The 27,341-nt window shown below is 42.3% G+C and overlaps 4 protein-coding genes across 4 annotated transcripts; 2 read left to right on the forward strand and 2 right to left on the reverse strand.

The window, feature by feature from the left end:
- Nucleotides 1-150: 150 nt before the first annotated feature.
- srrd (SRR1 domain containing) lies at nt 151-2,439 on the reverse strand. The gene is made up of 6 exons (XM_053325757.1): nt 2,198-2,439; nt 2,035-2,075; nt 1,565-1,764; nt 1,370-1,468; nt 648-799; nt 151-566 (listed from the first exon to the last, which is right to left on the reverse strand). Exons 1-6 carry the CDS (start codon nt 2,347-2,349, stop codon nt 326-328), a joined length of 885 nt encoding a protein of 294 aa, XP_053181732.1. The 5' UTR covers nt 2,350-2,439; the 3' UTR covers nt 151-325.
- A 417-nt stretch (nt 2,440-2,856) lies between these two features.
- Nucleotides 2,857-8,571, forward strand: tfip11 (tuftelin interacting protein 11). Its single transcript, XM_053325069.1, has 15 exons — nt 2,857-2,976; nt 3,324-3,534; nt 3,652-3,826; nt 3,912-4,068; nt 4,175-4,302; nt 4,420-4,581; nt 5,571-5,762; nt 5,945-6,124; nt 6,242-6,376; nt 6,520-6,623; nt 6,740-6,908; nt 7,041-7,284; nt 7,425-7,567; nt 7,697-7,862; nt 8,077-8,571. The coding sequence occupies exons 2-15, from the start codon at nt 3,326-3,328 to the stop codon at nt 8,421-8,423; spliced, it is 2,511 nt and encodes an 836-aa protein (XP_053181044.1). The 5' UTR covers nt 2,857-2,976; nt 3,324-3,325; the 3' UTR covers nt 8,424-8,571.
- Nucleotides 8,572-9,957: 1,386 nt separating this feature from the next.
- thoc5 (THO complex 5) lies at nt 9,958-16,919 on the forward strand. Its single transcript, XM_053325129.1, has 20 exons — nt 9,958-10,041; nt 10,308-10,412; nt 11,366-11,509; nt 11,663-11,776; nt 12,148-12,245; nt 12,533-12,679; nt 12,770-12,884; nt 13,061-13,193; nt 13,287-13,364; nt 13,466-13,509; nt 14,163-14,262; nt 15,020-15,128; nt 15,213-15,314; nt 15,400-15,496; nt 15,597-15,708; nt 15,800-15,903; nt 16,014-16,101; nt 16,195-16,310; nt 16,426-16,616; nt 16,721-16,919. The coding sequence occupies exons 2-20, from the start codon at nt 10,314-10,316 to the stop codon at nt 16,782-16,784; spliced, it is 2,055 nt and encodes a 684-aa protein (XP_053181104.1). The 5' UTR covers nt 9,958-10,041; nt 10,308-10,313; the 3' UTR covers nt 16,785-16,919.
- Nucleotides 16,920-19,363: 2,444 nt separating this feature from the next.
- Nucleotides 19,364-23,368, reverse strand: LOC128364444 (neurofilament heavy polypeptide-like). The gene is made up of 4 exons (XM_053324970.1): nt 22,618-23,368; nt 21,072-21,271; nt 20,833-20,957; nt 19,364-20,738 (listed from the first exon to the last, which is right to left on the reverse strand). Exons 1-4 carry the CDS (start codon nt 23,366-23,368, stop codon nt 19,364-19,366), a joined length of 2,451 nt encoding a protein of 816 aa, XP_053180945.1.
- Between the last annotated feature and the right edge of the window lie 3,973 nt (nt 23,369-27,341).

The following is a 27,341-nucleotide window of genomic DNA, read 5'->3' on the forward strand; positions in this document are numbered from 1 at the left end:
GTGATTAATAGTAAATCAGATAAAACGTGGAAACATTTTTAAGTTTATGAATGAATGAATACAATGTCATGACATAATAAGTAGCACTGAACAGAACAGTATGGATTTGACAGTGGTGAAATGACAATAGAGGACAGCAGACACAAGTTCTGGACACAGGCAATCCCAATGCAGCCTTGAGACAAACTTATCATGAAAGTGGTTCAATTGTGCAACATTCAATCCATAAATTGAAGCATTTTTTTAATTGCATAAAGTATATCAATGACAATGATAAAATAAAATAAACTCTACAGTTTTGTCCATATCTTGTTCATGTTCTTTCTCAGCTCACTGCTTCCCTCTGTATGATCTCCAAGTCAGGGCAGTGCTGATACTGTGGTTCATATGGCTCTGTCCAGGTGGACTGAGGTAGTTTGTTAAGGCTGCTAGAAGGAAACGTGATGACTGCTGTATCACTGAAGACGTCAATCAGACGAGGTGGACAGGGCAGCACGCTCTCCTCACACACATCCACAGCCTGGCTAATGTACCTGTAGTCCTGCTTGAATTCTCTCTCAATTGCCCTGTTGAGACGACACACAGCAAACATCACCTCTGCTCCAATTTCTCAAACATTATCTCCATCATTCATGCTTGGTACAAACCTGTCCTTCATGCCGTTGAAGCTGTTTCCAATTATTATCATTAGAGGCAGTTGTTGTGTACTCCAGTTCTTCCACAGGAGGTTGTTGTATAGAGCTTTCCCACAATGCATTAGGTAAAAGAGTGTGGGCTTAGTCGCAGACCGCTTCCCCTCCTACACAATGTGGAGAGACAATATACTGTTGTTTTTAGACTGATTTGTACATTAAATTTGATGTTGAAACTGGCATCAGACAAGTAATCAATCATGGTGAACATTATGCTTTCATTTTTCTCATCACCTTGAAATGCTTGTCTATTACCACATTTTAAAACGCATTCTGAAAAGTCATCCACGATGGTGCATTCATGTGCTGAAAGGACATGACAGGAAACAGTTCAAGACATCTAATCTAAAATGAGTCAGGGAACAAAATTCATATTTTAAATGCAAGAAAGTACCAAACTCGCATTTTCATAATCTCCCATTTTTTCTTTTGGATCAGATTTTCTGACAAAGCTCTTGAACGCACCACAGTGAAGACTTTACAGCACACCTTCAGCTCAAATGCCACAACTGAGTTATCTCCATAGCAACTGAGCTAACCCATGTTTCCATAATCAAGAATGAACTTTCACAATAGACTTGGGAAAAAAAGTAACTAAGCAACTTGGCAATGCTGCTGCCAAAACACCCAGCAACACTAAAACAATTTTCTTTCCACGCTGTACATCACCAACTGACCTCATTTTCTGTGAGTACAGTCAGACCCAGCTCTTTCAAAACATCCCTTTCTCCAGAGGTGAATGCAGGGTCATAAACAGAGCAATCCTTCAGTGGAATCTGGTGGTGGAGAAGCAGTGAGACACTTTACAGACTGAAAAATGTCAAGTGTGAAAAGTGTTTGTTATCTCACTGGATAAACCCACGTCCTCTCACCTGCCCTGCATCCAGCAGCAGCAGCAACATGGCCAGCTGGAAGCGAGCCGAGACACAGGAGGAAAAAGAGCCCAGGCCATAACACACACACTCTAGATGTTGAGATGTTCTGCTGTCTCTGCCGTTCTCCACATGGTCAATGGAGAGCTCAGTGTCCCTCTTCTCTGAGAGAGATGCTGATCCTGCCACCAGCAGCTGTTCTGAACATACAGTTCACAGATGTTTGACTAATTTGGACAGCTGAAGCTTGATATTAGCTCCTGATAGACTTTTTAAATGCCATTTTGCACAGAAGGAGTCTTGTGGGTCGTTGTTTTTTTTACATTGTAAGTGCAATATGAAGATATCTTCTAATGGCTAGTATGAACAAGAAGAATTATGGCCGTTGTTTTAAGTCAGACTAAAAATGTGTTTTCAATTGTCCTTTATCCATTCCTCTACCAAAAACACTCAATTTGCCCAGCACTCACCTTTCCAGTCCTTCAAAAAGTCCTCATATCTCAGTTCAGACCTGCAGATGAAGAGGAGAAGTTACTGACCTCTCCTGAGTTTGTGCACAGGCCTGTAGTGAGAACATACACATGGAAACATGGATAATACTGAGAGTCTGTTGCATGACTTAAAACTTCTTACACTGTTTCTCTGATCCGTTTAACAGTTTTCCCAACATCCAGCTCCTCTTGACAGCATGCCGCTGCGGCTGCACACGGCTGTAGTGTATTTGATTTTCGCGCTGCACCTTTTCGTCTCCGGGCAACCTGCCACTCCTCCCCGGTGTCTGACATCTGAGCTAATTCACCGGTAACTTTATGTACACACACGTAGTGATAAAAAATGATAGTTGTATTAAAATCTGATATATAGGGTGCTGCCTACGGTTAAGGGTGTTGCAGGTGGGAATACGTTAAGTGTAACACCCGCGATTCCTATTCCGGTGTGCCCTAGCTTTTTCCTAGGATGGCAAGGTTATGACCCGCCCTACTCTGCCTCTGATTGGCCTAAACTGACATTCTCGCCCTAATACTAACCAATAACAATTTTCAACTAACCCGGCCAACGAGTACTAGCCAAACAGAGGTAGAGTAGGGCGGGTCATGACTTTGCCATCCTAGGAAAATACGTTTTTAAATCTAAAGTTTATCATATAAACTATCATGAATAGGTGAGGCATACAATATTGAATTATTTATATATATGTTTTGGCCTGTAAAATTGAGACACACATTTCCATGCAATGTTTGTTACATGTAACACCAGCAGCAGTCACCCGGAAGTAGTTAGTGTGTTCGTGTGCAGTTCGTACGACGAAGACGCTAACGTTACTTAGCAGTATCTAGCTAACCTTTAATTACTGTCACAGGAGACATTATGCTTGATTAAATCTCCAATTAGAGGAATACACACGCTTTCAGGTGAGTCAGAGTGAACTATGCTTTCAGTGTTCCACAGGCCGTGAATATTACGGATGTAGTGAACAGTAAATGTTAGCTTGTCTTCACGCTGCGTTTCACAGCGGTCCATAACAAGCTCTTAGTTTAAGTTATTAACACCGATATTTCTCATTTATGTTATCTAGCGAGCTATAACAGGGAATGCTATTTCAAATAACAGTGACCACATGATTATATAGTTACAAAGCATGTATCTAGATTAAATAAACGTGTAACTGGGTGTATCTTACTATTTTTGCCTGTCTTTTTTTATGCTTTTTTTTTTTGTACAATCTTAATTGTCATGGTGTTTTTTTCATGATCTGCAGAGATGTCCATGTCACACTTGTATGGGCGAAGAGGGGAGGAGGAAGAGGAAGGTGTAGAAATTGAGAGCTTTGAGGTGACAGAATGGGATCTGGCCAATGAGTTCAACCCAGACCGCCGCAGACACAGGCAGACCAAGGATCAAGCTACCTATGGCATCTGGGCTGACAAGGACTCAGATGAGGACGAGAGGCCCAGTTTTGGAGGCAAGAAGTAAGGCATCGGTTTGTTTTTGTTGCTGCCGTAATGCTCCATGTTAGTCAGGAATAGATCACAGAACACAAATCACTGCTGTACAGCAAAACAAGTTAATTGTTTGTGTTTTTCTAGATCTAAAGATTACTCTGCTCCGGTGAGCTTTGTGAGTGCTGGCCTAAGAAAGACTGCAGCTGAGGAGAAACAACAACAGCAGCAGCAAAAAGGAGAAGGCTCTGATGACTCTGATGATGATGCTCCTCCAGCCCCTCCACTTCCACGGGGAGGTGCACCCAAAAAACTCCAGATGGTAAATTGGGTTGTGTGGATGTGTGCTCTTTACCCGTGGCATTGTTGTACAATAAGATTTGTTAAAAACAAATTGTTTTTGCCAGAGTAATTTCCGTGGGAACCAGTCACAGAGGTTTGCAGGTGGCATACAGTCTGGACAAGGCATTGGTAACTGGGAGAAGCACACCAAGGGAATTGGACAAAAACTGCTGCAGAAGATGGGTTACCAACCAGGCAAAGGCCTGGGGAAGAATGCTCAAGGTCAGTGAGCCTAAGGAAGCTGCGTTATTGTCATGTTTTGGATGATATTGTGTGTTGTTCAGAAGCTACATAACAGAGCTGATATATTTTCATTTTGCACCCTCAGGTATTTTAAACCCTATTGAGGCAAAAGTTCGTAAAGGCAAGGGAGCAGTGGGAGCTTATGGCAATGAACGAACCAAGCAGAGTCTTCAGGACTTTCCTGTGGTCGACTCAGATGAAGAGGAGGAAAAGGTAGAGTGTTTTAGATAATGATCTTTTCTGTCTCTTCCATGTAGCAGCTTTTCTAGAAGTGTAATGTAAAGTCAGTCATCCTTATTTAGAACATTTTCTTCATTTCTGTTTGTGTAGGAGTTCCAGAAGGAGCTAGGTCAGTGGCGTAAGGATCCTGCTGGCCCTGCAGGAAAGAAGAAACCCAAGTACTCTTACAGAACTGTAGACGAGCTGAAGGCTAAAGGCAAGCTGGCAGGGCGGAGTACAGCAGCATCTGCTGGAGAGTTGGCACAGGTCAAGGTATGTTTGAAAAACCTCTTGCATTAATGCTCATTTGCGGCTGGCTTACAGGAATGTTATCAGAGCTCTATAATTGGATCCTCACATTCCTTAGATGAGGTTGTAATGTTGAGATACGGTTACTAGGGGTGTGACGATACAGTCGAGACGAGACACGAGATTAAAGACGAGACAAGATTTTAACTTTATTTTTAAGAAAACTTCAATGAGGAAATACATGACTGTTCTTTTATTTGAAATTCACAAAATGGAAATAATGCAGATGCATTTTAATTAATCACTTCAGTTCTACTTTCTAAATATATAATTATCATATGCAGTATGCAGCACTGTAAAAGGTTTCTCCATATAGATATTTTATAGATGGATAATTTTGGTATTAATGGAAATAACAATCATAAATACAAAAGTTAGATACAACCACAAATACCAAAAAGTAAATTATAAAGAGTAGAAACAATTCTAATATATAAATATAAATTAAATAAAGAATCCAATTATCACAAATTATAACATATTGCTAATAACAAAACACAGAAATAAAAATAAATTGCACAAATCCTGTATCACATAAATACACAAGTAGAACAACATATAAAGTGTTATAATTTGATAGTGTGACTCATTTTACTTTTTGCTTCAGTCTCAGTGTAGAGACCTGAGGTTAACTTACCATTGCTCCTCTCCTCCTCTCATACTTCTGACTGAGATCTTCTCAGCAGGTAGAAGCTGCAACATAATTAATGATCCACACGTGACATTATAAAAAGAAGACATGACGTGCAAATGAGCAATAGAAAACCCATCGTCTTTTTTTTTTTTTTTTTTGGTGCTTCGCAAGACAACATTCACTTCGTTGAGAAATATCGGCACGTTTTAGTCTCGCACGAGATCTCGTCACACCCCTAACGGTTACACTTCAAACAGTCCCCTTGTGGATGAATTCTTTGTTACATTAAAGTAAGCACATTTTCTCTTCTCATCTCTAGGTAATAGATATGACTGGAAGAGAGCAAAAGGTGTATTACAGTTACAGTCAGATGTCCAATAAGCACAGTGTCCCAGACGAAGGTCCACCGAGCATGTCCACACGTGATCAGAAGGGATCTGGGTTTGCTCTCCCTGAACTGGAACATAATCTGCAGCTATTGATAGACCTCACAGAACAGGACATATTACAGGTATGAAGGAAACAACAATTTCTTGAGCTACAACCAGGACTAATAAAGGATTCTCTATCAGTCACCTGAGGCTTCTTTTATACTGTTTTGGTTTTCAGGAGTTTGCTATGTACAGCTCCTCTACTCCTCTTCCACATACTGACATGCTTTCTGTTCTGCTATGCTATTACCTGCTTCTGTAGTCTGCCAGACGTCTGCAGCATGAAAAAGATGTAGTTGTGTCTCTGTCACACGAGTCACGGGCACTGCAGAGCAGACTGGAGATAGAGCAGGATGCCATTCAGAGAATGGAGGCTGTGCTGGCATTGGTGGATCGGTTTCCATCTGGGGAGACAGCACCGGGGGAGGGACCCACCCTGCAGGTGTATATGTCATGCATATCTATTTAACAGACAGACAAACACATTTAGACAATTTCTAACTTTGCTTTTATTATGTTGAAACTATAATGATAATTTTGTTCTGTGTTCTTTGTCAAGGAGTGCGCTCGGATCTTTGAGACTTTACAAACAGACTATTATGAAGAATATAAGATGATGGGATTGGCAGACCTGGCTGTAGCTGTTGTTCACCCATTACTTAAAGAGAAATTACGTTCCTGGGATCCTTTGAAGGTATGTTTTTGCAATTACCTCAAGATCTATGCTTTTCCCTCTTTTATGGTTGTTACAGTACATGTTTTTGTGGCGGGGATTTTGGCTTTAATTACCAACAGTGAAGTTACCACTGCTCAGACTGTTATCTGTGATTATTTCAGGATAGCTCTTATTGTCTGGAAGACATCGGTCAGTGGAGAGCAATCCTCGAATCTAGAGACCTCCACTCCTGTGCCCCAGATTCAAATATGGACCCTTACCACAGGTCATTATGTTCACAAACACGTGTTTTTGCGTGAATACATTTTACTTTTTTTACCTGTTTGTGTTTGTGTTTGTGTTTGTGTTTGTGACATGTGTGATGTGTCTTTGTTTGTCCAGGGTGCTGTGGGAAGTGTGGATCCCAGTCATGCGCTCCTGTGTGTCAGGCTGGCAGCCTCGTATTGTTGGGCCAATGGTGGACTGTGTGGAAGTATGGGCCCCTATTCTCCCCCCGTGGATCCTGGATCATCTACTGGAGCAGCTGGTTTTACCCCGGTTGCAGCGAGAGGCAAGACAGACACATTTATATAAAGAGAAATCCGATGTTTTCGAAAGCTTTTTGCGAGAGGTTTTATACCTTCATAATCTGACATGCATAAGTAGCATTTATAAACCTTTGCCTCTGTTTTCTGTTTAATAGGTGGATAGCTGGAATCCTTTAACAGACACAGTGCCCATCCACTCCTGGATCCACCCTTGGCTGCCTCTGCTCCAATCACGTCTAGAGCCTCTTTATCCGCCCATCAGGAGCAAACTGTCTAATGCTTTGCAGCGTTGGCATCCCAGCGACACCTCGGCACGCCTCATTTTGCAGCCGTGGAAAGACGTTTTCACACCAGGAGCATGGGAGGCCTTCATGGTGAAAAACATTATCCCTAAACTAGGTACGGCTTCATGAGTGAAATATGCTACAGCAATGGAAAAAAATGTTTTTTACAGCAGGCCCTTTTTTACCCTTTCTTATCCTGTTCTACCTTTTCCTGGTAATGAATCTGTGTGTGACTGCTTTGGTTTGCCTCCACAGCTCTGTGTCTGGAAGAGCTGGTTATTAACCCTCACCAGCAGCAGATGGAGCCCTTTCACTGGGTGATGGACTGGGAGGGAATGCTGTCTCCCTCCAGCCTTGTGTCCTTGCTGGACAAAAACTTCTTTACAAAGTGGTTGCAGGTCAGTAAATATACTTACATGGAGTTAGTTATTAAGATATGCTTAGCCACAATTAATATTTATATATTTTTAATTTGATTAAATCTTGTGTTTTATCCTTATTTGTGTCTGTTTGGGTTTTTGTTATAGGTCCTGTGTTCATGGCTAAGCAACAGTCCTAACTATGAAGAAATCACTAAATGGTACCTCGGTTGGAAGAGCATGTTCAGTGATGTCTTGTTGTCACAACCACTCATAAAAGAGAAGTTCAATGAAGCATTGGACATCATGAACCGTGCTGTGTCTTCAGGCATGGGTTGGTATCACACACAGTCTCAGACTATATCAAACAACTTGATCTACAGAACTAATGACACTGACTTAAATGTATATCAAATGCTTCAGTATATAAGCACTTGGCAGTTACATGACAGCATTCCTTTATAAAATGATGATGATAAAGCAACTGAGCACTTTTTTGCCACTGTACCAAAAAACACTACAACGCTTGTTCTTTTCCATATCCACAGGGGGATATATGCAACCTGGTGCAAGGGAGAATATCGCATATCTCACACAGACAGAGAGACGAAAGGACTTCCAGTACGAGGCAATGCAGGAGCGCAGGGATGCTGAGAGTGTCGCTCATAGGGGCATCAGTATCGGTGTGCCAACAAACTTCAAAGATCTCATCCAGACCAAGGCAGAGGAGAACAACATCGTCTTTATGCCCATCGTGGCCAAGCGGCATGAGGGTAAACAGCTGTACACATTTGGGCGTATTGTCATCTACATAGACAGAGGAGTTGTGTTTGTGCAGGGAGAAAAGACTTGGGTACCCACATCTCTGCAGAGTCTGATAGATATGGCCAAGTGAGTGTGAAGTGGATTCCTTGTTCTGCCAAGTGTAAAAAAAAAAAAAAAAAGTACAGCAAATGTTTCCTTTTAATGTACTGAAACTTTGTCATATTTTTGTGTACATTTTGAAAATGTCAGTGGAATTGTGAATAAATCATTTTTGAATACCTGTGGTTTATGTTGACATTGTTTTAATCAGAGATGGAATGTAATTAAAACCATGTTGTTATGAGCTGTAGACATACAGCCACAGAGGAATTTTTCGATAGAGTAACTAATCAAAAGCCTGAGAAAATACAAATGTTTCAGTTTAATTTTGAATGTTGATAGTCTGATGATTTGTGACTGATCTCATCTCCATGATCTCATGATCAAAATAACCAAACACATCCTCTACAGATCTGGGTCTAATTAAAGGTACAGGTAGGAAACCACCACAAAACCTGAGAGCTCTGACTGGATCATAGTCAACAATCACATATTACAGAGTGTATAAAATTGTTTTCAGGGTATATTTAAAGTTGTATTCTACTCAGAAATAGGCTTTTTTCCTATAGTTTAATGTGTAAGCTTTATAGTGCAGAATGATGTATACTGTATGCTGAGTTTTAAACTAGAAAGCTGCTTTCATAATAATCTGCTGAAGGAGGAAAGTTTCTCCCAGCTGACTGAAAATCCTATTTTTAGGGGTTGGCTTACACACAGGATTTGAGACATCACAACCAGTTTTAAAGCCAGTCGTGGTCCACTTGAAGCCTTCAGTGCAAAAACACTGAGAATTGACTTTTCAGTCAACAAAGAGACTTTTTGTGTCCAGCAGTTAAACTTACAAAATGTACATATATATGCCGGTATTTTTTAATAAGGGAGATGTTTTAGAATTTAACAGAAGAAACCCATGTCAGACATACTTTATTGTTCCAAGAAGAGGAAGAAGAATTTTTATATGTTTTAATACATGTCTGGAGGGAATCCTTAATAGTCTGACAGGGAGTATATCAGTTTTCAGAAAGAGCATTTATACTGTTATATGTATGTGGATGGTAGTTTTACAACTTCTAGTGTTGAGTGTTTCTATTTCTGACCATCAGTGTTGGGGAACAACTATTTACATGTAACAGCATTACTCAATTTAAAATGAGAGATAAATCTTGCTTTATAAGAAATGACCTCCCTTAAAAATCAGTCACTATCCATGAAAAACACCTGAACTTAAATTTTGGTGCTTAATGGGTGCACTTACCCTAGCAGTTGAAAACATTCATCAGAAAATTAGAAAAGCAATCAAATTTAATAAGTTACATACTTTGATTAAGTAATTACATCATTTATTACACTTAAAATGAGGTATCTGGTAATCTGTAACATATTACTTTTCCAAAGTAACCTTCCCAACCCTGCTGACAGTATAAGAGGGCTAAAGTAAATCTTTACAGTGGTTTGTGTAGGAGTTGCAATGTTTATTTGTGACGCTGTTATAGCTGCTGCTTTTCGCCTTCGCCTTTCCCGTCAGAGGTTTTTGGCACTGCTGGGGTTCCGTCCTCAGTCGGCGCCTGGTGGAGAACAGACTGTTTTGTTCATTCATGTTCCAATACACACGTTTTTAGGATTTCAGACGTATCTTGTACAGTAACGAGGTATGTGAATATTGATTGTAATCACACCAGCCATTAAATATGTTGATCGATTGTTATATTTGAGCAGAAATCTTCTATTATAATGCTACAAGCTCACGGTTGTTAGCCGAGGAGCTAACGTTAGCCTGAGTTTAGTGCTAACTCTAGCTCCCTCGCTGGCAGGGAAATAGTAGAGGCTTATATTTTACTTAACCTTTGGCTAAATTTAGTTTGATAGCATTTTACTTTCCTATAATCTAACCTATATATTCTCAATACATTTCTAGCCTCCAATGTCGTCAGACGCCCTGAAGAAGCGAAAGTCGAAGGTGCTCCGCAGTGAAGGAGGAACCCCAGAGATAAAGCGAGGCCGAGGAGACGGAGACCAGCAGGTAGGAGGCTGGCCGACTAGCACAACAGTATGTGTAGACAGACCTCCAGCACTACGACCTGGGTTAAAAGTATCAACAGCAAACAAACCTCAATAATGTCCAAGCACTGTTCCCAAGGTCAAGAGTTTAAGTATTGAATCTCCGCATTTAAAAAAAAAAGAAAAAAGGTGTTTCTGTCAGAAACAACCATAACAACATATAATTCAACAGTCATATGTAGATATGTAGAAATAATTTTTCAAAACAATAGTTATACTGTTTCACACAGCAATGAAGCACTGAAAGCTTAAAGAAAATGTAGTGTAAAATAAAGCATTATAACACCGGTGTGTTTTGAGAGGGGACTTGAAGGTTGAAAATGAGGCAGTGAGCCAAAGTTCCACTCCTTCCAGAGTCGGAGGGTGGTCTTGACAGCGAATGCGCTGTCGCCTCTAATTACCAACCTTGATCCAGGAACAGCATTGAGGTGACCTCTCCTCAGACTGCAACTTGGTTCATAAGTTCAGAGATGTACTTTGGAGCGAGACCCCCTCCAGCCCTAAACAGGGTATAAAAACAGTCCTAAAAATGATTAGAGTTGATAATAATAAACGTCTCAGAAAATAATATAAGTGTCAAAAGGAATAATTTGTCATATGACTATGGGATACAAATGCATTTTTCATATGTTATTGTATTCACTGTTTTGCATATTACTGGCCATCATCAGAGAAAAGTGTAAACATTGTTAAACCTGCTCCTGTGAACTAAATGAAGGCACTTATGTGACCAAAACACTAATATCTTATTGACAGATCCACCAATGTAACAAGTACCAGTTTGAATGTTTATATTGTATTTTCTGTGCTTTGACTTTACATCAGTAAGGTGAGTGGGCTCAGAGTGGAGTAGGACTGATATTGTCGTAATTTATGGTTAATATTTTTTTTTCGTTAAATTTATAACTCTCCCAGGATGTACGTGTATACAGTGAGGAGGTGGAGCTTGACGGCAGGGATCCTGAGCAGGACTACCTGCAGTACAAAGAGTCCTGTGAAAGTCTGGCTAGCCTCATGGGTGAGATCCAGGAACTAAAAGCCAACGGAGCCAAAGAGGGGGTGAGATTCATACTCTGTAAATACACACATAATTAAGTCTGTCATGGCATGTGTTGGGTTGGATATGTCACTGTAGAAACCCACAATATGAACAAGGTTGATTATCGGTTTTCACCTCAGTTATGGAGACTAACTTGTAATTTATCTTCTCAGTGTGCGGAGGTTGAGCGAAGACGCATGCAGGGCTGCATTCACTTCATGAATCTGAAAAAACTCAATCGTCTGGCTCATATGCGACTTAAGAGAGGCAGAGACCAAACACATGAGGTAACTGCCACACAAGGCTTTCCTACATTTGTGAGGTATTAAAACAAATACCAGTTATGGTTAAGTTAGCTCTATTTCATTCATTTGATGAAAAAGTGCTGCCTCAGCTCTGTTTTGTGCTGATCACGGAAAGGCAGGTTGAGCACCAGGCACTTTGTTTCTACTTTGTAACACCTTGCTGCAGCAGCTGCAACTCTCAGCAAGGCAGGCTGTTATACAGCCTCAAATTTGTTATTGTGCAGAGTTTGTCAATTCAGACTCCAAACTTTCTTATCCGTCCTTGCTCTTATTGCATCCTGGTTCTGATTCATGGTATATTTTTATTTTCAAACCAGCTTTACCACTGCATTGTTTTGTTTTTCTCCCTTCAGGCAAAGCAGAGAGTGGATGTGCTGCATCTTCAGTTGCAGAATCTTCTGTATGAGGTTATGCATCTTCAGAAGGAGATCAGCAAATGTCTGGAGTTCAAGTTAGTACAAAATATCTCCTTCAACTAAGACAGCTTTTACTTTCAATAAACTTAAGACAAAGATAAATGATTCTACTAAAATCAACTAAAGTCAAATCTAATTCTTCATAATACAAACAAAGGATCCTTTAAAAATATTTTTAATACTGTAGTTAGTCATACAAAAAACTGCTCAATTGGAGAAAGGTTTGTATTGTGATTTATTATCTGTACTGTTGATAGTTCATGCACAGGTTTTCAGAAATATGTCTTCACGATGGTGGTTAACTTTTCTCTCCCTGTCCCAGGTCTAAGCATGAGGAGATAGACCTCGTGAGTGAGGAGGAGTTTTACCAGGAGGCACCGCAGGAGATTTCCAGGCCCCACCTTACAAAGAATGATCCCCACCAGCTCACACTGGCACGACTGGACTGGGAGCTTGAACAGAGGAAGAGGTACACAAACCTTACATTTGTGTTTAATCAAGCAGTCTGGATTTCTAAGGGAGCACTGAGCAGCTGTTGAACGTTTGTGCTTGGATGCAGGTTGGCAGAGAAATACAAGGAGTCTCAAGCCACAAAGGAGAAGATCCAGAAGAGTATTGAGGTGAAGAAGGAACATCTGAGAAGCTTACAGCCTGGACTGAATGCCATAATGCAGGTATAACCACCATCAATGTGCCATATTATAAAGCTTTAGGTACAGTGTTCCAGTGTCAGCAGTCTGGAGCTCTGAAGTGTTTAACATTGGACATTTAATTTATTTCTTAATTGCAGCACCAACAGCATCCCGTGCCTGTGTTCTGAATGACATTATGGTTTATCATCTTCTCTCAGGCCTCTCTCCCAGTGCAGGACTACCTGTCCATGCCTTTTGAGCAGACTCAGAAACAGACGGAGATTGCCCGACACCTGCCCCCTCCCCTCTATGTCCTGTTTGTTCAAGCCAATGCTTACAGTCAGGCCTGTGGTACGTATTCCATCTCGAGACATGGTATGTTTACTTTTAGAGTGGTGGGTGCAAGCTTTGATTATAAGTGACTGATTTGTGTTTTCATACCAGACAAGAACTTGACTGTGTCAATCAGCGGTGATGTTGATGAGGCCAAGGCCCTGTCAAAACCTCCAGAAGATTCCCAGGGTACGAACAAAAATACACACAGCTGCCAATATATTAGTTTTGTTACAAATGCATCCCCAACCAAAGAATCATATATTAATAGCTTGTTTTGTGTCATCCAGATGATGAGAGTGACTCAGATGCAGAGGAGGAGCAAGAGAAAACGGTGAGTCTCATGCCTGGCTTTTCTTCAATAAAACACACACACACACACACACACACACACACACACTCAGGTCAGCAAGTTCACCCATCTCCTGATACATCCGTCTCTGCAATGGACACACAAACTGTCCCTGAAGCCCGGGCTGTCACACAGTGCGGTCTGATGGGTTGGGGAGAAGCAGATATTGATCGCTTTCTGTATCCGGAGGAGTGCCAGCTGGGGAATTCTGGGAAATATTTACCAAGAATGGCTAGGTGACTGTAACCTGAGCCCACCTCTTGCAAGCATGCTCAGCATCAAAGCACTGTTCTTTTTTATTATCAGACTGCTGTCTGAATGTTTCTGTAGATGTAAAGTTAGTGTATATTTTGTGAATTACTAATTTGTGGAAACAAATCTATTTTGTTGCAACCTGTGCTTCTCAATCCATTGACTACTTTAACCACTTCAGGCCCTTTAAGTGCGCTTTTCTTCTATCTGTCATAACAGAGGGCTAAAATGCTATAGGTGGCAATTATGTTTCCCTGCAGCTGGAATTTTATGCAAATTAGTATTAATTTATTTTATATACTACACCGTCAAACATGCACCTCGCTTTGCTGTCTTTTTCATCTATTGTTTCTTTTGCTTTTTTACTATCCATCCTTTCACAGAAGAGGAGGAGGCCGACTACAGGCGGCCAGCTGGACGACAAAAGACGAGAGATGCTGAAAAGGCACCCGCTGTCCCTGTGCTTGGACCTCAAGTGTAAAGGTAACTCATTCTGTGCCCTTGATGGCTTCAAAATAAAGTCACTCTGCACAAAATAAGTCATTCTGTCTCCTTGCAGTATTTTAAAGCTGAAATTTGTGTAATGCTTCTGTGACAGGAGTTTGTAAATGTGAGAAACCCACTATCTACCAGATAGTGTGTTAATACACTAAGCATGACCCGTTTGCTATGATGTCATGACACCACTTGACCCTTGTGGTCCCTCTGCTGGTGATATAAGGAATAGTGACAGATTATAGGGAGATCTGCATTGCAGGCGTAACTCTACCTAAAGGCCGGGGGTGGGGGGGGGTGTGAGGGTGAGAGAGATGCATGCAGCACTGTGGGTCTGCAGCACCTACAACATGCTGTAAGCATATTTTCTCATCACCAGTCTTTCTCCAACTTCTGCTTTTATCTCCAGTAGCTTCCCTCTCCCCCGACTGTGCTGCAGCAGTCAGATTACTGCACTAAAAGCAAACAAAACGGAAAGGTGTAGGTGTCTTTGAGTGATGACGTGTCACTGAGTTCAGTGTGACTGCAGAGATTAGTGTGAAAGATGACCATCAGCATAGTATGTGTCCCCTGGGTGCTGCCAGCATCCATCCTGACCACACCCTTATATCACTCTCTTATGTGCTGCAGTGAGAAGTAAACCCCTGGGGCTGTTCACTGAGAAGATAAATGAAAAGAGAGAACGTTGAATGAAGCTAGTAATGGATTAGTTCATCACCATGTGTTATCTGTCTTGTTTCCACAGATGGTAGTGTCCTCCATCTCTTCTTCTACTATCTGATGAATCTGAACATTATGACGGTCAAGACCAAGGTCTCCACATCCATTGACCTTAGCACAGCCATCAGTGCAGGGTATGTGCGTGCATGTGTATGCGTGGACATTTTTCTCCCTCTTTGTAGCCATGAAAGATCATCTAGTGATGTCTTCTTTTGCAGGGACCTGCTGAAAGCAGATACTCTACTCAGCTGTCTCTTCACCAGCGACCAAGGAAGAGAAACACCCAATCCAGCTAACCGCTATCAGTTCGATAAAGTCGGGTAAGGATGCAAAATAATTTAAGGACAGAACAAAATGTGTAGCAAAACATCTTTTTGAATTTAACAGAATGTTCTGTTTCTTTAGGATTGTTTCTTTTGCTGATTATGTGGAGGAGTTGGGCCATCCCTACATGTGGGTTCAGAATCTTGGTGGACTACATTTTCCAAGTGATGGTTCAGAGGTGTGTGCATGTGTGTGGACATCAAGCATCCTCCAGTATCACACAGATAGTGTGTGTGTGTGTTTGTGTATGTGTGTATTCATATTGTTTGTTTTTCCAGGGTGTGCGTCTGGGCAGTTCTCTGAGTGCCAGCCACATGGAGAGCACCATTAAGCTGCTGAGGGGTCGAGTGCAGTCCCGCTTGGCCTTGCATAAACAGTTTGCCTCTTTAGGTAGAGTATCGTTTAACAACCGCATGCATTAAGTGTCCCTAATGAAGAGATTTTAAATTGTGACCGAGGTTGTTTGCTCTCCTGTCCTCAGAGCACAGCATCATCCCTGTCTCCAGTGAGTGTCAGCATTTCTTTCCAGCCAAGATCATCTCCCGTTTAGCTCGCTGGACCACCATCACACAGCAGGAGTACATGGTAAAAAAAACAAACTCATAGATACTTTGAATCACCTCTACTGAAAGTGTTGATTCAAAATACACATAATAAAGTGCCTATCTCAATGCAATATTTCTCTTCTTTGCTAGGATATGCCATTTGTACGTCATGTGACTGATGCTGGTCTGGCAAAGGAGACTGATCTGTACTTCATGGCTGTGGTGGAGAGAGGCACAGGTAAACACCTATCAATGTGGCTTTTAATCAGTACTTTTATTTTAAGACGGAAGTTTTTTAAACAATCTTCCTCTGTTTGTCCTTTTCTCTCAGCTCGTCTCCAGGCTGCGGTGGTGCTGAGTCCCCGTTACCCAGAAATGTCTCCTCTTTTCTCCCTCTCTCTTAGCTGGAAGGGAGAGCGCAGTGGACGCACTGACGACAACCTTCGAGTATGAACAATTTAATAGTGTTCATGAGTTTATCCTCTGTTGCTGTACATGCTCATTTTATGTCATAAAACAGGGATTACCTGTATCTAACTAACTCATCTTTTACTTCCTTTAGGCCATGGAGAGCGAGGTGAACGTGTTCAAAAATGAACTGCAGGGCCCCCGTCCAGGACATCAGCTCCTGACCAATCAAATCGCACGCCTGTGTGTCTGCCTGGATGTGTATTTGGAGACTGAGGGACAGGATGACAGCGTGGAGGGACCACGGGAGTTTCCCCGTGAAAAGATGTGCCTGCGCACTGTCAGGTACACATTTAAATAGAGGAATTGGTATTTTTCACACTCGATGCATGGGAGACTCACTTATTAGATATATCTCTGACTTCTGTTTCTACCTCTTTGAATTTCAGGGGTCCAAATCGTCTGAAGCCATTCAAGTACAACCATCCTCAGGGCTTCTTCAGTCATCGTTAAACCTGTCCATATGATTTCCCCCTAGTATGTTTTTAAAACTCCTTATCCTTCAAGCTTAGCGTTGTGACTCTTTAAACACACTGCATACCTTTTTAAAGTCTTTATACCAGTTTGAAAATAAACACCTTGTTATTTTCTTGAGATATGTATCTGGTCTCATTATGTCTCTGTGGCAGCATGTTTTGTTGTAAGCTCTAAATTTACCTGTTTCATCCTTCCACTCGCCTCTCCACCCTCACCTCTCTCTCTCTCTCTCTCAGATGCTCTATTCATAGATGTCGTCTGCACTAGCTGGTTAGTATGCTGTTGCAATCCAGTGCTGAGTCATTTCCACAGAGAATTGTGTCCATGGAATATCTGATGCACAGCCTTTGACCTTTAATTTATCATCCTGGCTGCTGTAATGGAAGCAAAAATTTTGTCTAGGATACTGAGAGGAGCTCAATCAGTGATTAGTCTCATTTCATGATAAGTTAATTGCAGCATACACAAGTGTTTGTAGTAGAGGTATCACTTTCCTATTGTGTCACACATTGAAGAGCAAGTCCAGTAGCGTGTAATGTAATTCAGACCTCGATGCCTCATAGATTTATGGGTAAGGAAATGTATGTAGCTGAAAGAAGAGACTTTCAAGCTTCGGGACAAGACCACTGAGCACTGTCAAGTAGATACTTTTTGTATTTGTTAAAAGATTTTCTGTCTAGAAATCTGTTCATAGTAAGTTACTTTGAACACAGCATTGTTGGGTGGGAAATTCTGGCTATTTTCTAAACACAAAAGTGTAGTACACAAGCAAAAAAAGGTAATCTTTTCTGAAATGGATGCTGCCAATAACTCAACGAGAAAATGTGGCTGTTGAGTATCTCAGTAAAAGTAAAGTCCCTGAGTTCAAAAGGATGTCTAATAATAGTGCCAGCACACTAAAATGCTCCTTAAAAAACACTGAGAGAGAAGTCAAAGTTATTCATTACTTCATTATTTTATGTTTTATCATGTGGTTGCTGATCCTATTAATACTCAGCCATCTATCAGGACGCAGTGTGATTGGATTTAGAGGCGCCATGATGTGGGGAGAACGCTGAGATAATGCCAGGAGTCAAATTCTTCAATGTCAGCCAAAGTGTATCCAATGTCAAGAGACTATCTGTTAAATTCATAAATGAAAGCTGCTTTTGCCACAAGCTGCTGCACTCATCAGCAAATCCATTAAAAAACATTTGGCTGTAGAAATAAATGAGTGGCTCAGATAATAGTACAATGAGTTATGACCAAACGTGACATGGAATGAATTCTATTATTTACTTGTTAACTTATTCATTTTGTGTGATTTCATTAGCATATGTCTTCAGCTTGTCTCAGAATACATCCATTAATGGGCGTGCAGGTGGTTGAGTGGTTAGAGCACATGCCATATACGCAGCCACCCCCAATTCGAATCCCAATCGGAGGTCCTTTGCTGCATGTCACCCCCCCCCCCCCTTCTCTCTCCCATGTTTTTCTGTCTGTCTACTGCTCAATGAAGATGTCTATGGCAACAAAATCTTTAAAAAAAGAAGACCTCTATTAATTAAAGGATAACTATGACCATTATTAATGGGTAAATGTGGTGTGTGAACTTTGGTTGTTTGCAGTGATGCAGAGATGGGAAACAAAGGGGGAATATATTCTGCTCAGTGTGAGCAAGCAGCTCTGCTCCTGATTATACATGGGGTTGAGGAAGGGTGCAGTGGCTGATGCGGGTGGGCACAGCTCCCCCCTCTCCTTAGCCGCATTGCAGTGCAATACTCGCAGCGTTTACCTTTTAGGCCTTACACCTTGTGTGATGATTTATTCTCCTTTCTAAATCTCTACTGATAAAGGTCAAAAGGTCTGCTATAGATATTTTTTCCTGTGGTGTGAACAGATTAAGAACCCCAAAGCGTCTTGTGTTTCATTTTTCATTCTTTATTGATCGGTTTCATATTGCATATTCTCAGCAGTTTATACATAGCACAGTCATCATTGTACTAGCATTGCAGACCAGAAGAGTGAGACTCTGCAGCTCACCTGTCGAGAGAAGCTGCATTAAGGTGCACAACAAGCATATTCAAGTCTTTCTTACTGATGTATCTGTAAATATAATATAGACATTTGTATCTCTTTAAATAAACATTTCTTTTATATATTCAATATCTGTCACAATCTTAAGCTTGATATTGTTTTGACATCTCTGCCCTTGAAGGCTTGTGTAAGTACAGCAGGCCCCTGCGGCCCCCCGTTGGCGGGATTCAGTTTTAATGCACTTGTAATTTATTAAGGACAGTTGTCACATTCAGATAAAGAGTTTAGAGCATTCTGCATTCACTACAGTCATACATCAGAAGCATCAGGAGTGCGTAAATGACCATACTGGAGAGCAGGGGGTTATTTGCTACGTAAATCACTATTGCTTACATACCGTCACCTGCTTTGTTTTGGACACCAAAGTGCCAACCTGAACAGCTTCCAGCCCCTTTAACCCCCACCCCCTCCCTCCCTCCCTCCCTCATAGTTCTTTGGCATTTCCACCTCGTCCTGCCCTGAAATACAGCTTATCAGTCTTACTTTTTGGCCTTCTCTTCTTTGCCCTCCTTTGTTTCAGTGCTGGAAGATTTCTCTGCTTTGCCTCCTTCCTTCACATCCTTACTGTCAGCTGCTTCTTTACTGGCCTCCTTCTTCTCCTCTGGCTTCTTCTCCTCTGACTTCTTCTCCTCTGGCTTCTTCTCCTCTGGCTTCTTCTCCTCTGGTTTCTTCTCCTCTTTCTTGCTCTCTACTTTCTCAGGTTCCACTTTAGGTGCGGGCTTCACCTCTGGCTTCTTCTCTTCTTTCTTGGTCTCAGGCTCTACTTTTGGGGCCTCAGGTGCAGCAGCCTTTTCTGGTTCAGGAGCAGAGGGCTTCTCCTCTTTGGCAGGGGGAGCGCTCTCTTTGGGCTCAGACTTGGGGGCAGGTTTGTCCTCTGCGGGCTTGCTGGGAGTTGCAGGTTTTGAAGCATCATCCTTCTTTGGGGCTTCTTCTGCTTTGTTCTCTTTCTTCGCATCAGGCTTGTCCACCTTCTCTGCTTTGTCCTCAGGCTCTTTCTCCTTGGGTTCTGGCTTCTTCTCTTCCTTCACGGGTTGCTCCTTCTCCTTCTTTTCCTCTATTACGGGCTTCTCCTCCTTTTTCTCTTCTTTGGGGGTGTCTTTGGCAGAAACAGGCTTGGCCTCCTCTTTTTCAGGAGATTTTGGTTCGGGGGATTTGGGGGCAGGGGACTTGGGAGGAGGAGATTTTGATTCTGGGGATTTGCTGGGTGGGGATTTTGACACTGGGGACTTGGGAGCAGGTGATTTAGACTCATCTCCTGCGGGGGATTTGACTGCAGGGGACTTTGCAGGGGATTTGGGCATCGGTGATTTAGATTCTGGTGATTTTGGTGGAGATTTAGATTCTGGTGATTTTGGTGGAGATTTGGATTCTGGTGATTTGACAGTAGGGGATTTGGGTTGAGGAGATTTTGAAGGAGGGGATGCAGCCTTTTCTGGGGATTTGGACTTCTCTTCTTCCTCACCGGCCTCCTCTTCTTCTCCCTTATCCTCCTCTTCCTGCTCCTTTTCCTCTTCTCCCTTTTCTTCCTCCTTTTCTTCCTCTACCTCTCCTTCCTCTTCTTTATCTTCTTCTCCTTCCTCACCTTCTCCCTCCTCTTCTTCTTTGGTTTCTTCACCTTCTTCACCTTCCTCTTCTCCCTCCACTGCATCTTCTTCTTTCTTTTCTTCCTCTTCCTCCTCATCTGCCTCCTCTGTCACCTCTGTGACCTGGGTCTCATCTGTCTGTTCCTCCACAATGACTGTGTCTGAGATCTCCTCTGCCTTCACTTTTATATGAGTGGAGATTCTGCTTTCCAGGTAGGAGTATGGGCCTGCTCCTGACACAAAGCGATTCTCCTCTCCCTCCAGTAACTTCCTGTTTTTGAAGACAAGACAGACACGCAGTCAGGAAAAATCATTGATTACTTGGCAGAATCTGATAATATCTTCAGTTTTAAACCCTGACCAACCTGTAAGCAGCAATCTCAATATCTAGAGCCATCTTCACATTCAGCAGGTCTTGGTAGTCTTTCAGCTGGCTGGCCATCTCCCATTTAGTGGTTTTCAGCTCGTTGTCCAGCTGATTGATGGTCTCCTGCAAAATGAACACACAGCATTACAGGTCAAATGGTAGCGGACAGAAAGGTGCAATGAACTGGCATTGTTTGTTTTCTCCTTGAGAGATAAGATATTTGTGCTGATCTCCTGCCTGTAATGAGCTGAGGTCTTCGTGGTGTCTGTCTTCACTCTCCATACGCTGCCTCTCCAGTGAATCCTTGGTACCCCGAAGAGTCTCAAGCTCGATGGTGCGGCTCTGGAGCTGACGACGGTAGTCCATGATCTCCTCCTGGGTCCCACGGATGGCATCTTGGTTAGTCCTGGCAGCATCAGACAAGCGCTCCATACGCACTGCGGGAAATGCAGACACACATAGGCATTACATATGATTTAAAGGGCCCATTTAATGTATGGCATTTTGCTGTGTCACACTGCTGAATGGCCTACATCCCAAAACAGTTTGACATGACCTGAATGCACACTAAATTAACTCTGCATTGTTATTCAGTGCATGTTTCGTTGTTTTATTTCAGTCATGAGACAGTTTTATTGTCCTTTTCCTCTTTGCCTTGAAGCCAACAGAGAGCAGACAGACACCACTGAGAGCCTGAGTAACCTTGACAGTGTCCATCTGTCAGTCGCTGCTCTTACTCAGCTCCCTCTTTTCTCTGTGCATGAATGATCCTCACTGCTGCAGTCAGCTGGACACCACACAGAAAAGGTCATTCTGTTTGCACCTTTTACTGATGATATCAAGTCAGCATGTAGATGTTCCACAAGGGTCAATTTATAGATCATTAAGTTCTGTGAAATTAAGCTGAACTACTTACTGCTCACATTAAAACCTTATTGGCCTTCACAGCTGTGTTAGTCAGCAGCACTGTGGCACATCTGTATATGATATATGACCAAAATGATGTGGCAAAACGTGACTTGTCTGACCGCCACGAAAGTGACCTTGAAATGATAGCTCTGTTTATAGAGGCTCAGGTTCAGGCTCAAGGTAAAAACCAATCAACACAACAAACAGAGGCACACACAGCTCGCCTTGAACGCAAGCACGATCATACCCACTGTTACCCACAGTGAGAGTGCAAATTAATCATAGTCTCCTCTCTGTGTGACATCTCACTTCTGCAGTGCTCCAAGTAAAAAATTAACGGTCTGCGGCTACGATGCACCCACAGAGAGGCGCACATCTAAACTGGAGGTCATGTTATTTAAATCTTGAGGTTTCAGCAGTTTTTACTCTGTAATTATTCTGTAACAGTGATAAAACTTCATGAATATATCTTGTTTAAGTTTGCAATCTAACGGGTTGGTTGGATAAAGCTCTAACACAAGGGCGTAGGGGTTGCGTCTCTTTAACAGTAGTCTAACCCCCCCTAATAAGATCTGTTAATCTGCATAATTTTGCAGTTAGTCTGTTTATAGTCCCATAGGAAAAAGTAGGCCCTAAATAATTGGTGTAAACGTCATATGTCCTCTAGACAAAACAACTAATTCTTATTGAGTCACTGAACGCCTTACAATGGGGTCAACAATTGCTAAATTAAATGCAAATTTCAGGGATGTGAGTCCAGATTTCAGCACCACGGACAGAGAACAAACATTAACCTTCCTCATACACAAGATTGTTCTCTATCGTGTCAAAACTTTAAAGCTTTTTAATATTTTTCCTCTTTGACCCATCTTACCTTTGAACCAGTCCTCGGCGTAAGTTGTGCTCTTGGATGCGTGACTGTCGAGCTGAGAGCGGATCTCTCGCAGTGCGCTGGTCACGTCCGCCTTCATCGAGTCCCGCAAATCAAAGCTCACCTGAGCACCCTGAATCTGAGCGAGGAGCTCCGCCACTTCTTCCTCGTGGTTCTTCTTCAGAAAAACGGCCTCTTCCTCCAGGGCACCGAGTTTCTTGTCCAGCTCCATCCGGGTCAGCCGACACTCTTCCACATACTTTTTCATGGCACGGGCAGCAGCCTCCAACTCTTCCCGGTTGCGTGCCTCATCCTCCAGCCTGACCCGCAGGTGCTGGATGTCCTCCTCCAGGTGTTCGTGCTCCAGGGCAGCGCGGGCCTTCTCCCCGGTCAGCTGCTGCAGGAGACCCCTCAGGTCGCCCAGCTCTCTCTCATAGTGCTCCCCAACAGAGGTACGCCCAGCCTGGCTCTGCCGCAGCGCTGCAGCCTCTGCCTCTAAGTTGCGGTTGTGCATCTCCAGGTTGCGCACCTTGTCGATGTAACCGGCGAACCGGTCGTTCAGAGCCTGGAGGATCTCTTTCTCGGTCCTACGCGTCATGTCACCGTTGAAGGTCTCCAAGCTGTCGGCGGAGGATGGCTGGCTGTAGGTCAGGCGGCGGCGCTGGGAGTGAAACCCGCTGGAGGACACGGAGGCAGGCCGAGCCTTGCGGTACGCAGTGGGGCCGAAGAAGTGGTGGTCTACCGTGAAACTCATCTTGGCTGAGTCGGAGTAGAAGTGACTGCAGCAGGAGGGGCAGCGCAGGCTTTATATAGGAGGGAGGGAAAACTCACTAGTCAGCACCAGGACACACTCAATTTAAAGAGATACCTTTTCTCCATAAAACTATTGCCTGCGCAGAAATATATTCACATTGATCAGTTTGGTACATGTCAATGAGTTGTTCTCACTGAAGGTGATAATGAGCTATAGTTTAGTCTACTGATGCAACAGACCTCTAATATTGTTTTTATATCATGTATATAATTTATAATTTATATATATTTTTATTATCAGCATCATTTTTCACTTTCTACCTCAGTGTGTTTCTGCAGAAAACATTTGGCAAATAGACAACAAGCTGGAAGACAATAGCATTGTTATGTATACATGTCCCAGATCATTTTTAATTCATCGTGGTGTTTTTAAACATTTGAACAAACATTCATATTTTGGGTATGCTGATGTAAGTTTTCTTTCTTGTATGTTGGCTGGGTGTGCGGTGTGTTCTGCTGATGCTCTCTGTAGTTGTAGCCTACTGCTGCAGTGTGAGTTTGCAGATCCACGCAAACCCTCCCGAGACTCCACTAAAGGGCTGGAGCCATTGACTCTCTCTCTCTCTCTCTCTCTCTCTCTCTCTCTCTCTCTCTCTCTCTCTCTCTCTCTCTCTGTCTTTGTCTCTTCCTTTCTTTCTCCCAGGCACACACGTTATGTACTTTTGGGGACACAGATTTACATTCATTTCCTGGAGACTTACCCCAAACCCTAACCACTACTAGTCTAAACCTAACCCCAAACCTAACCTTAACCGAACCCTAAACCTGACCACTGACCCAAAAATCATCTGTTTCCCTAGTTGAGGACATGGCTTTTGTTCCCAGTTGGACAAGCCATCCCAATTAACTAGTCCTTAGTCTGAAATTTGTCCCTGAAACCACACCTAGTTTAGCTTTAAACTAGGTGTTGTTTCACCCTCATGGTGTTGCAAGTCGTGCATGACATGTGACACATACACCACTGACATGAAACCCAAAAACTGCAGCAGAAGCACCAAAAAATCTGTAACTTCTGAGTGCATGCACACTGGTAGGTGAACTGAGCTACGGTGATACAGCATTCACACAAAAACAAACTGAGCTGTCTCCGAGCCTGTACAGCACCTATTGATTACACAAACACAGGGTGAGTGAGTTTACTCTGCATACCTTAAAGGAACAGGGATAAGTGTGTAGGCTGCCTTTCCCTTGAGGAGTATGTTAAAGAATAGATGGGTCAGCACTCAGTTCTTTGTATCAGCCATTATTCATCCCTATGAACATGTGTGTTGTCAGCAGTGACACCCAAGGGACTGCGTAGCACCCAACCCAAGACCTCAGCCTGTCCTCAAGTAGTGTTGTCATGTCTGTTTCATTGTTTTAAGGTAAAACCCCTTAAAACAATAAAACAGCCCACCCAGATGTGTTTTCTGAAGTACTAAATGCATATTGGTGGTGTCCTCATAAAACATATACAATTACAGTGTGTTTTGTACCACTTCTCTCATTCTCAGGGGCATACAGGACAAAAATAACATGCAGCACACGCCATCCCTCCACTGGCTTCATGTTTTATAAATGAGAATAATGGAGCACAGTGTGCAGAATTCTGTTGTGATGAAGATTGCATGTTCAGTACAGCTCATGTTCCTCAATCTCTTGTTATCTGAACCAATGGCAAAGAGCTGAAGTGTACAGAAAACAGACTCATACATTTTCATATTGTGTCAGAATATACAGACCTACTGGAGAAATATTACAATCAATACCATATTTGTGATTTATTAGCAGGGGTGAAGGGCAAATACTGTATTTATGGTCAGAACTCATCATTTATCATGCAAAATCTGCTAGTTCCAGCTTCTAAATATGAGGATTTGCTGCTTTTCTGTCATAAATAATTGTAAATTGAATACCTCTGAGTTTTGAACTGTTAACTGGACAAACCAAGCTGTTTAAAAGCACTGCTGAGGGATCTAGGGGATTGAAGTGGGTGTAAAAGTGACATTTTACATGAATTAGAAATAAAAAATTATAATTGTCATGTTCTCTAATTCACCTACAACTTTTGTTAGTTTACCAGCCAAAATCACATTTAGGATAGAAAAAATCTGCCAGCAGATACCACAGAAGAGACAAACTGTCCAGCAGCTGTCACAAACAGACAAAATCATGGCTGTTGTTAGTTTCTCAAAAGGAACATGATCAGCACTCTAGTGCTGCCTCAGGTGGACTTATCACTGCAACATTTTTAATCAAAGTTTGAAGTATTGCCATGTAGATGACATTGAGAGGGACAGAAGAATAGGAGGTGGGAGGCTCTTGCCATGTAATGACCTTGTCCTTGACAGGAATGTATGGAGAGACAGAGGACAGAGACTGGGAGAGAGAGAGAGAGAGAGAGAGAGAGAGAGAGAGAGAGAGAGAGAGAGAGAGAGAGAGAGAGAGAGAGAGAGAGAGAGAGAGAGAGAGAGAGAGAGAGAGAGAGAGAGAGAGAGAGAGAGAGAGAGAGAGAGAGAGAGAGAGAGAGAGAGAGAGAGATGGAAAATAGCAGGATCGATGCAGAGGAAAATGTCGGAAAAAAGTTGAAACCCAGCCCAGGAGAATGAAAGACACAGGGAAGCAGAATGAGAGGTATCTTCTATGCATGTATGTATGTGTGCATGCTTATTGAGTTGCAAGTGTATTAGGGTGTGTGTAGCAGTGGCCCTTGTTTCTCCACAGTGTTATATTTAGAGCTTTCTGTGATTTGAGACAATGAAAGAAAGGGGGAGCAGGGAGGTTGTGAGGAAGCCAGACAATAGAGGCTGCAAACAACAGGGAACAAGATGATGCACTGATGGAAGGATGTCAAGAGAAAAAGGTAGAGGGATGACAGGAGAGGAACTGGGTGAGAAAAGAGGGAGTCACCTTGGGAGGGACATCTAGAAAAATGGCTGTCCTGGCAGCCTCAAGGATGACTCAGCTGTAATACAATTAAGGCCTTGGATTGCGTTTACTTGCTTTAAACCTGTGGGCGTGTGTGTACGTGCATGTGTGTGCGTGTGATTGTGGCAGCATGCCTCTTTGGCCAATGCTGCCTTTTTAAGGAGTCAACGGCCAACACACTGAGCCAAAATGAATACACCAATACTACTATTAACATCCCTTTATTTTATTTTATTATCAGAATATTTCTTTTATTATCTTTTGAATAACGGATATCTTATATTTTCACCACCATTAACATCTCTTTATTTTATCATCAGTAGATTAACACTTGCATTGTTTTTGTTTGTCTTGCATCATAAAAGTCCCAATTGTTACGTATATAAATGATTTCATTTATTTATTCCATTATCTATTTATTTCATTAACTAATATTCTTAATTTCATTCCCTAACATTGTCTTTCCTAATCATTATTGTACTTTGGCAACACATGTCCAGTGTCACACCGATAAAGCCTATTGAATTGAATTGAATTAATTTGATTGTGCAATTAGTGTGTCTGTATCCAATCCAATCCACTTTATTTATATAGCACGGTTTTAACAAACACAAGGTTTCCAAAGTGCTGCACAACAAGATAAAACACAATAAATAGATAACACAATAGAAGCACAATAAAAGATGAAGTACACAATAGAGAGACAAAAGCAGTAAAATAAAATAAAATAAATGCCCCCATGTATGCAATCATACACTGTATGATTGTGTACAGAATTATGAAGTCTATAAACAAAACCAAAGAGCAGCAACTCTTCATAGATCGGTCCAGACTGATGAAGGATCTAGAAAACAGCAGGTCAGGACTCTGTGACACCACCACCTGCTGGGCTCTGAGCAGACTGCCCGTGTCACCTCCACATGCGACCACAGGGGGCAGCAGAGCCCCGCAGCAGTGCACTCGCCAGTGTTCATCTCCGGGTTGTTAGCTCCTCTTTGCCAGACGAG

Source organism: Scomber japonicus, chromosome 9 (assembly GCF_027409825.1).
Source record: "Scomber japonicus isolate fScoJap1 chromosome 9, fScoJap1.pri, whole genome shotgun sequence".
In the NCBI taxonomy this organism is placed as follows: domain Eukaryota; kingdom Metazoa; phylum Chordata; class Actinopteri; order Scombriformes; family Scombridae; genus Scomber; species Scomber japonicus.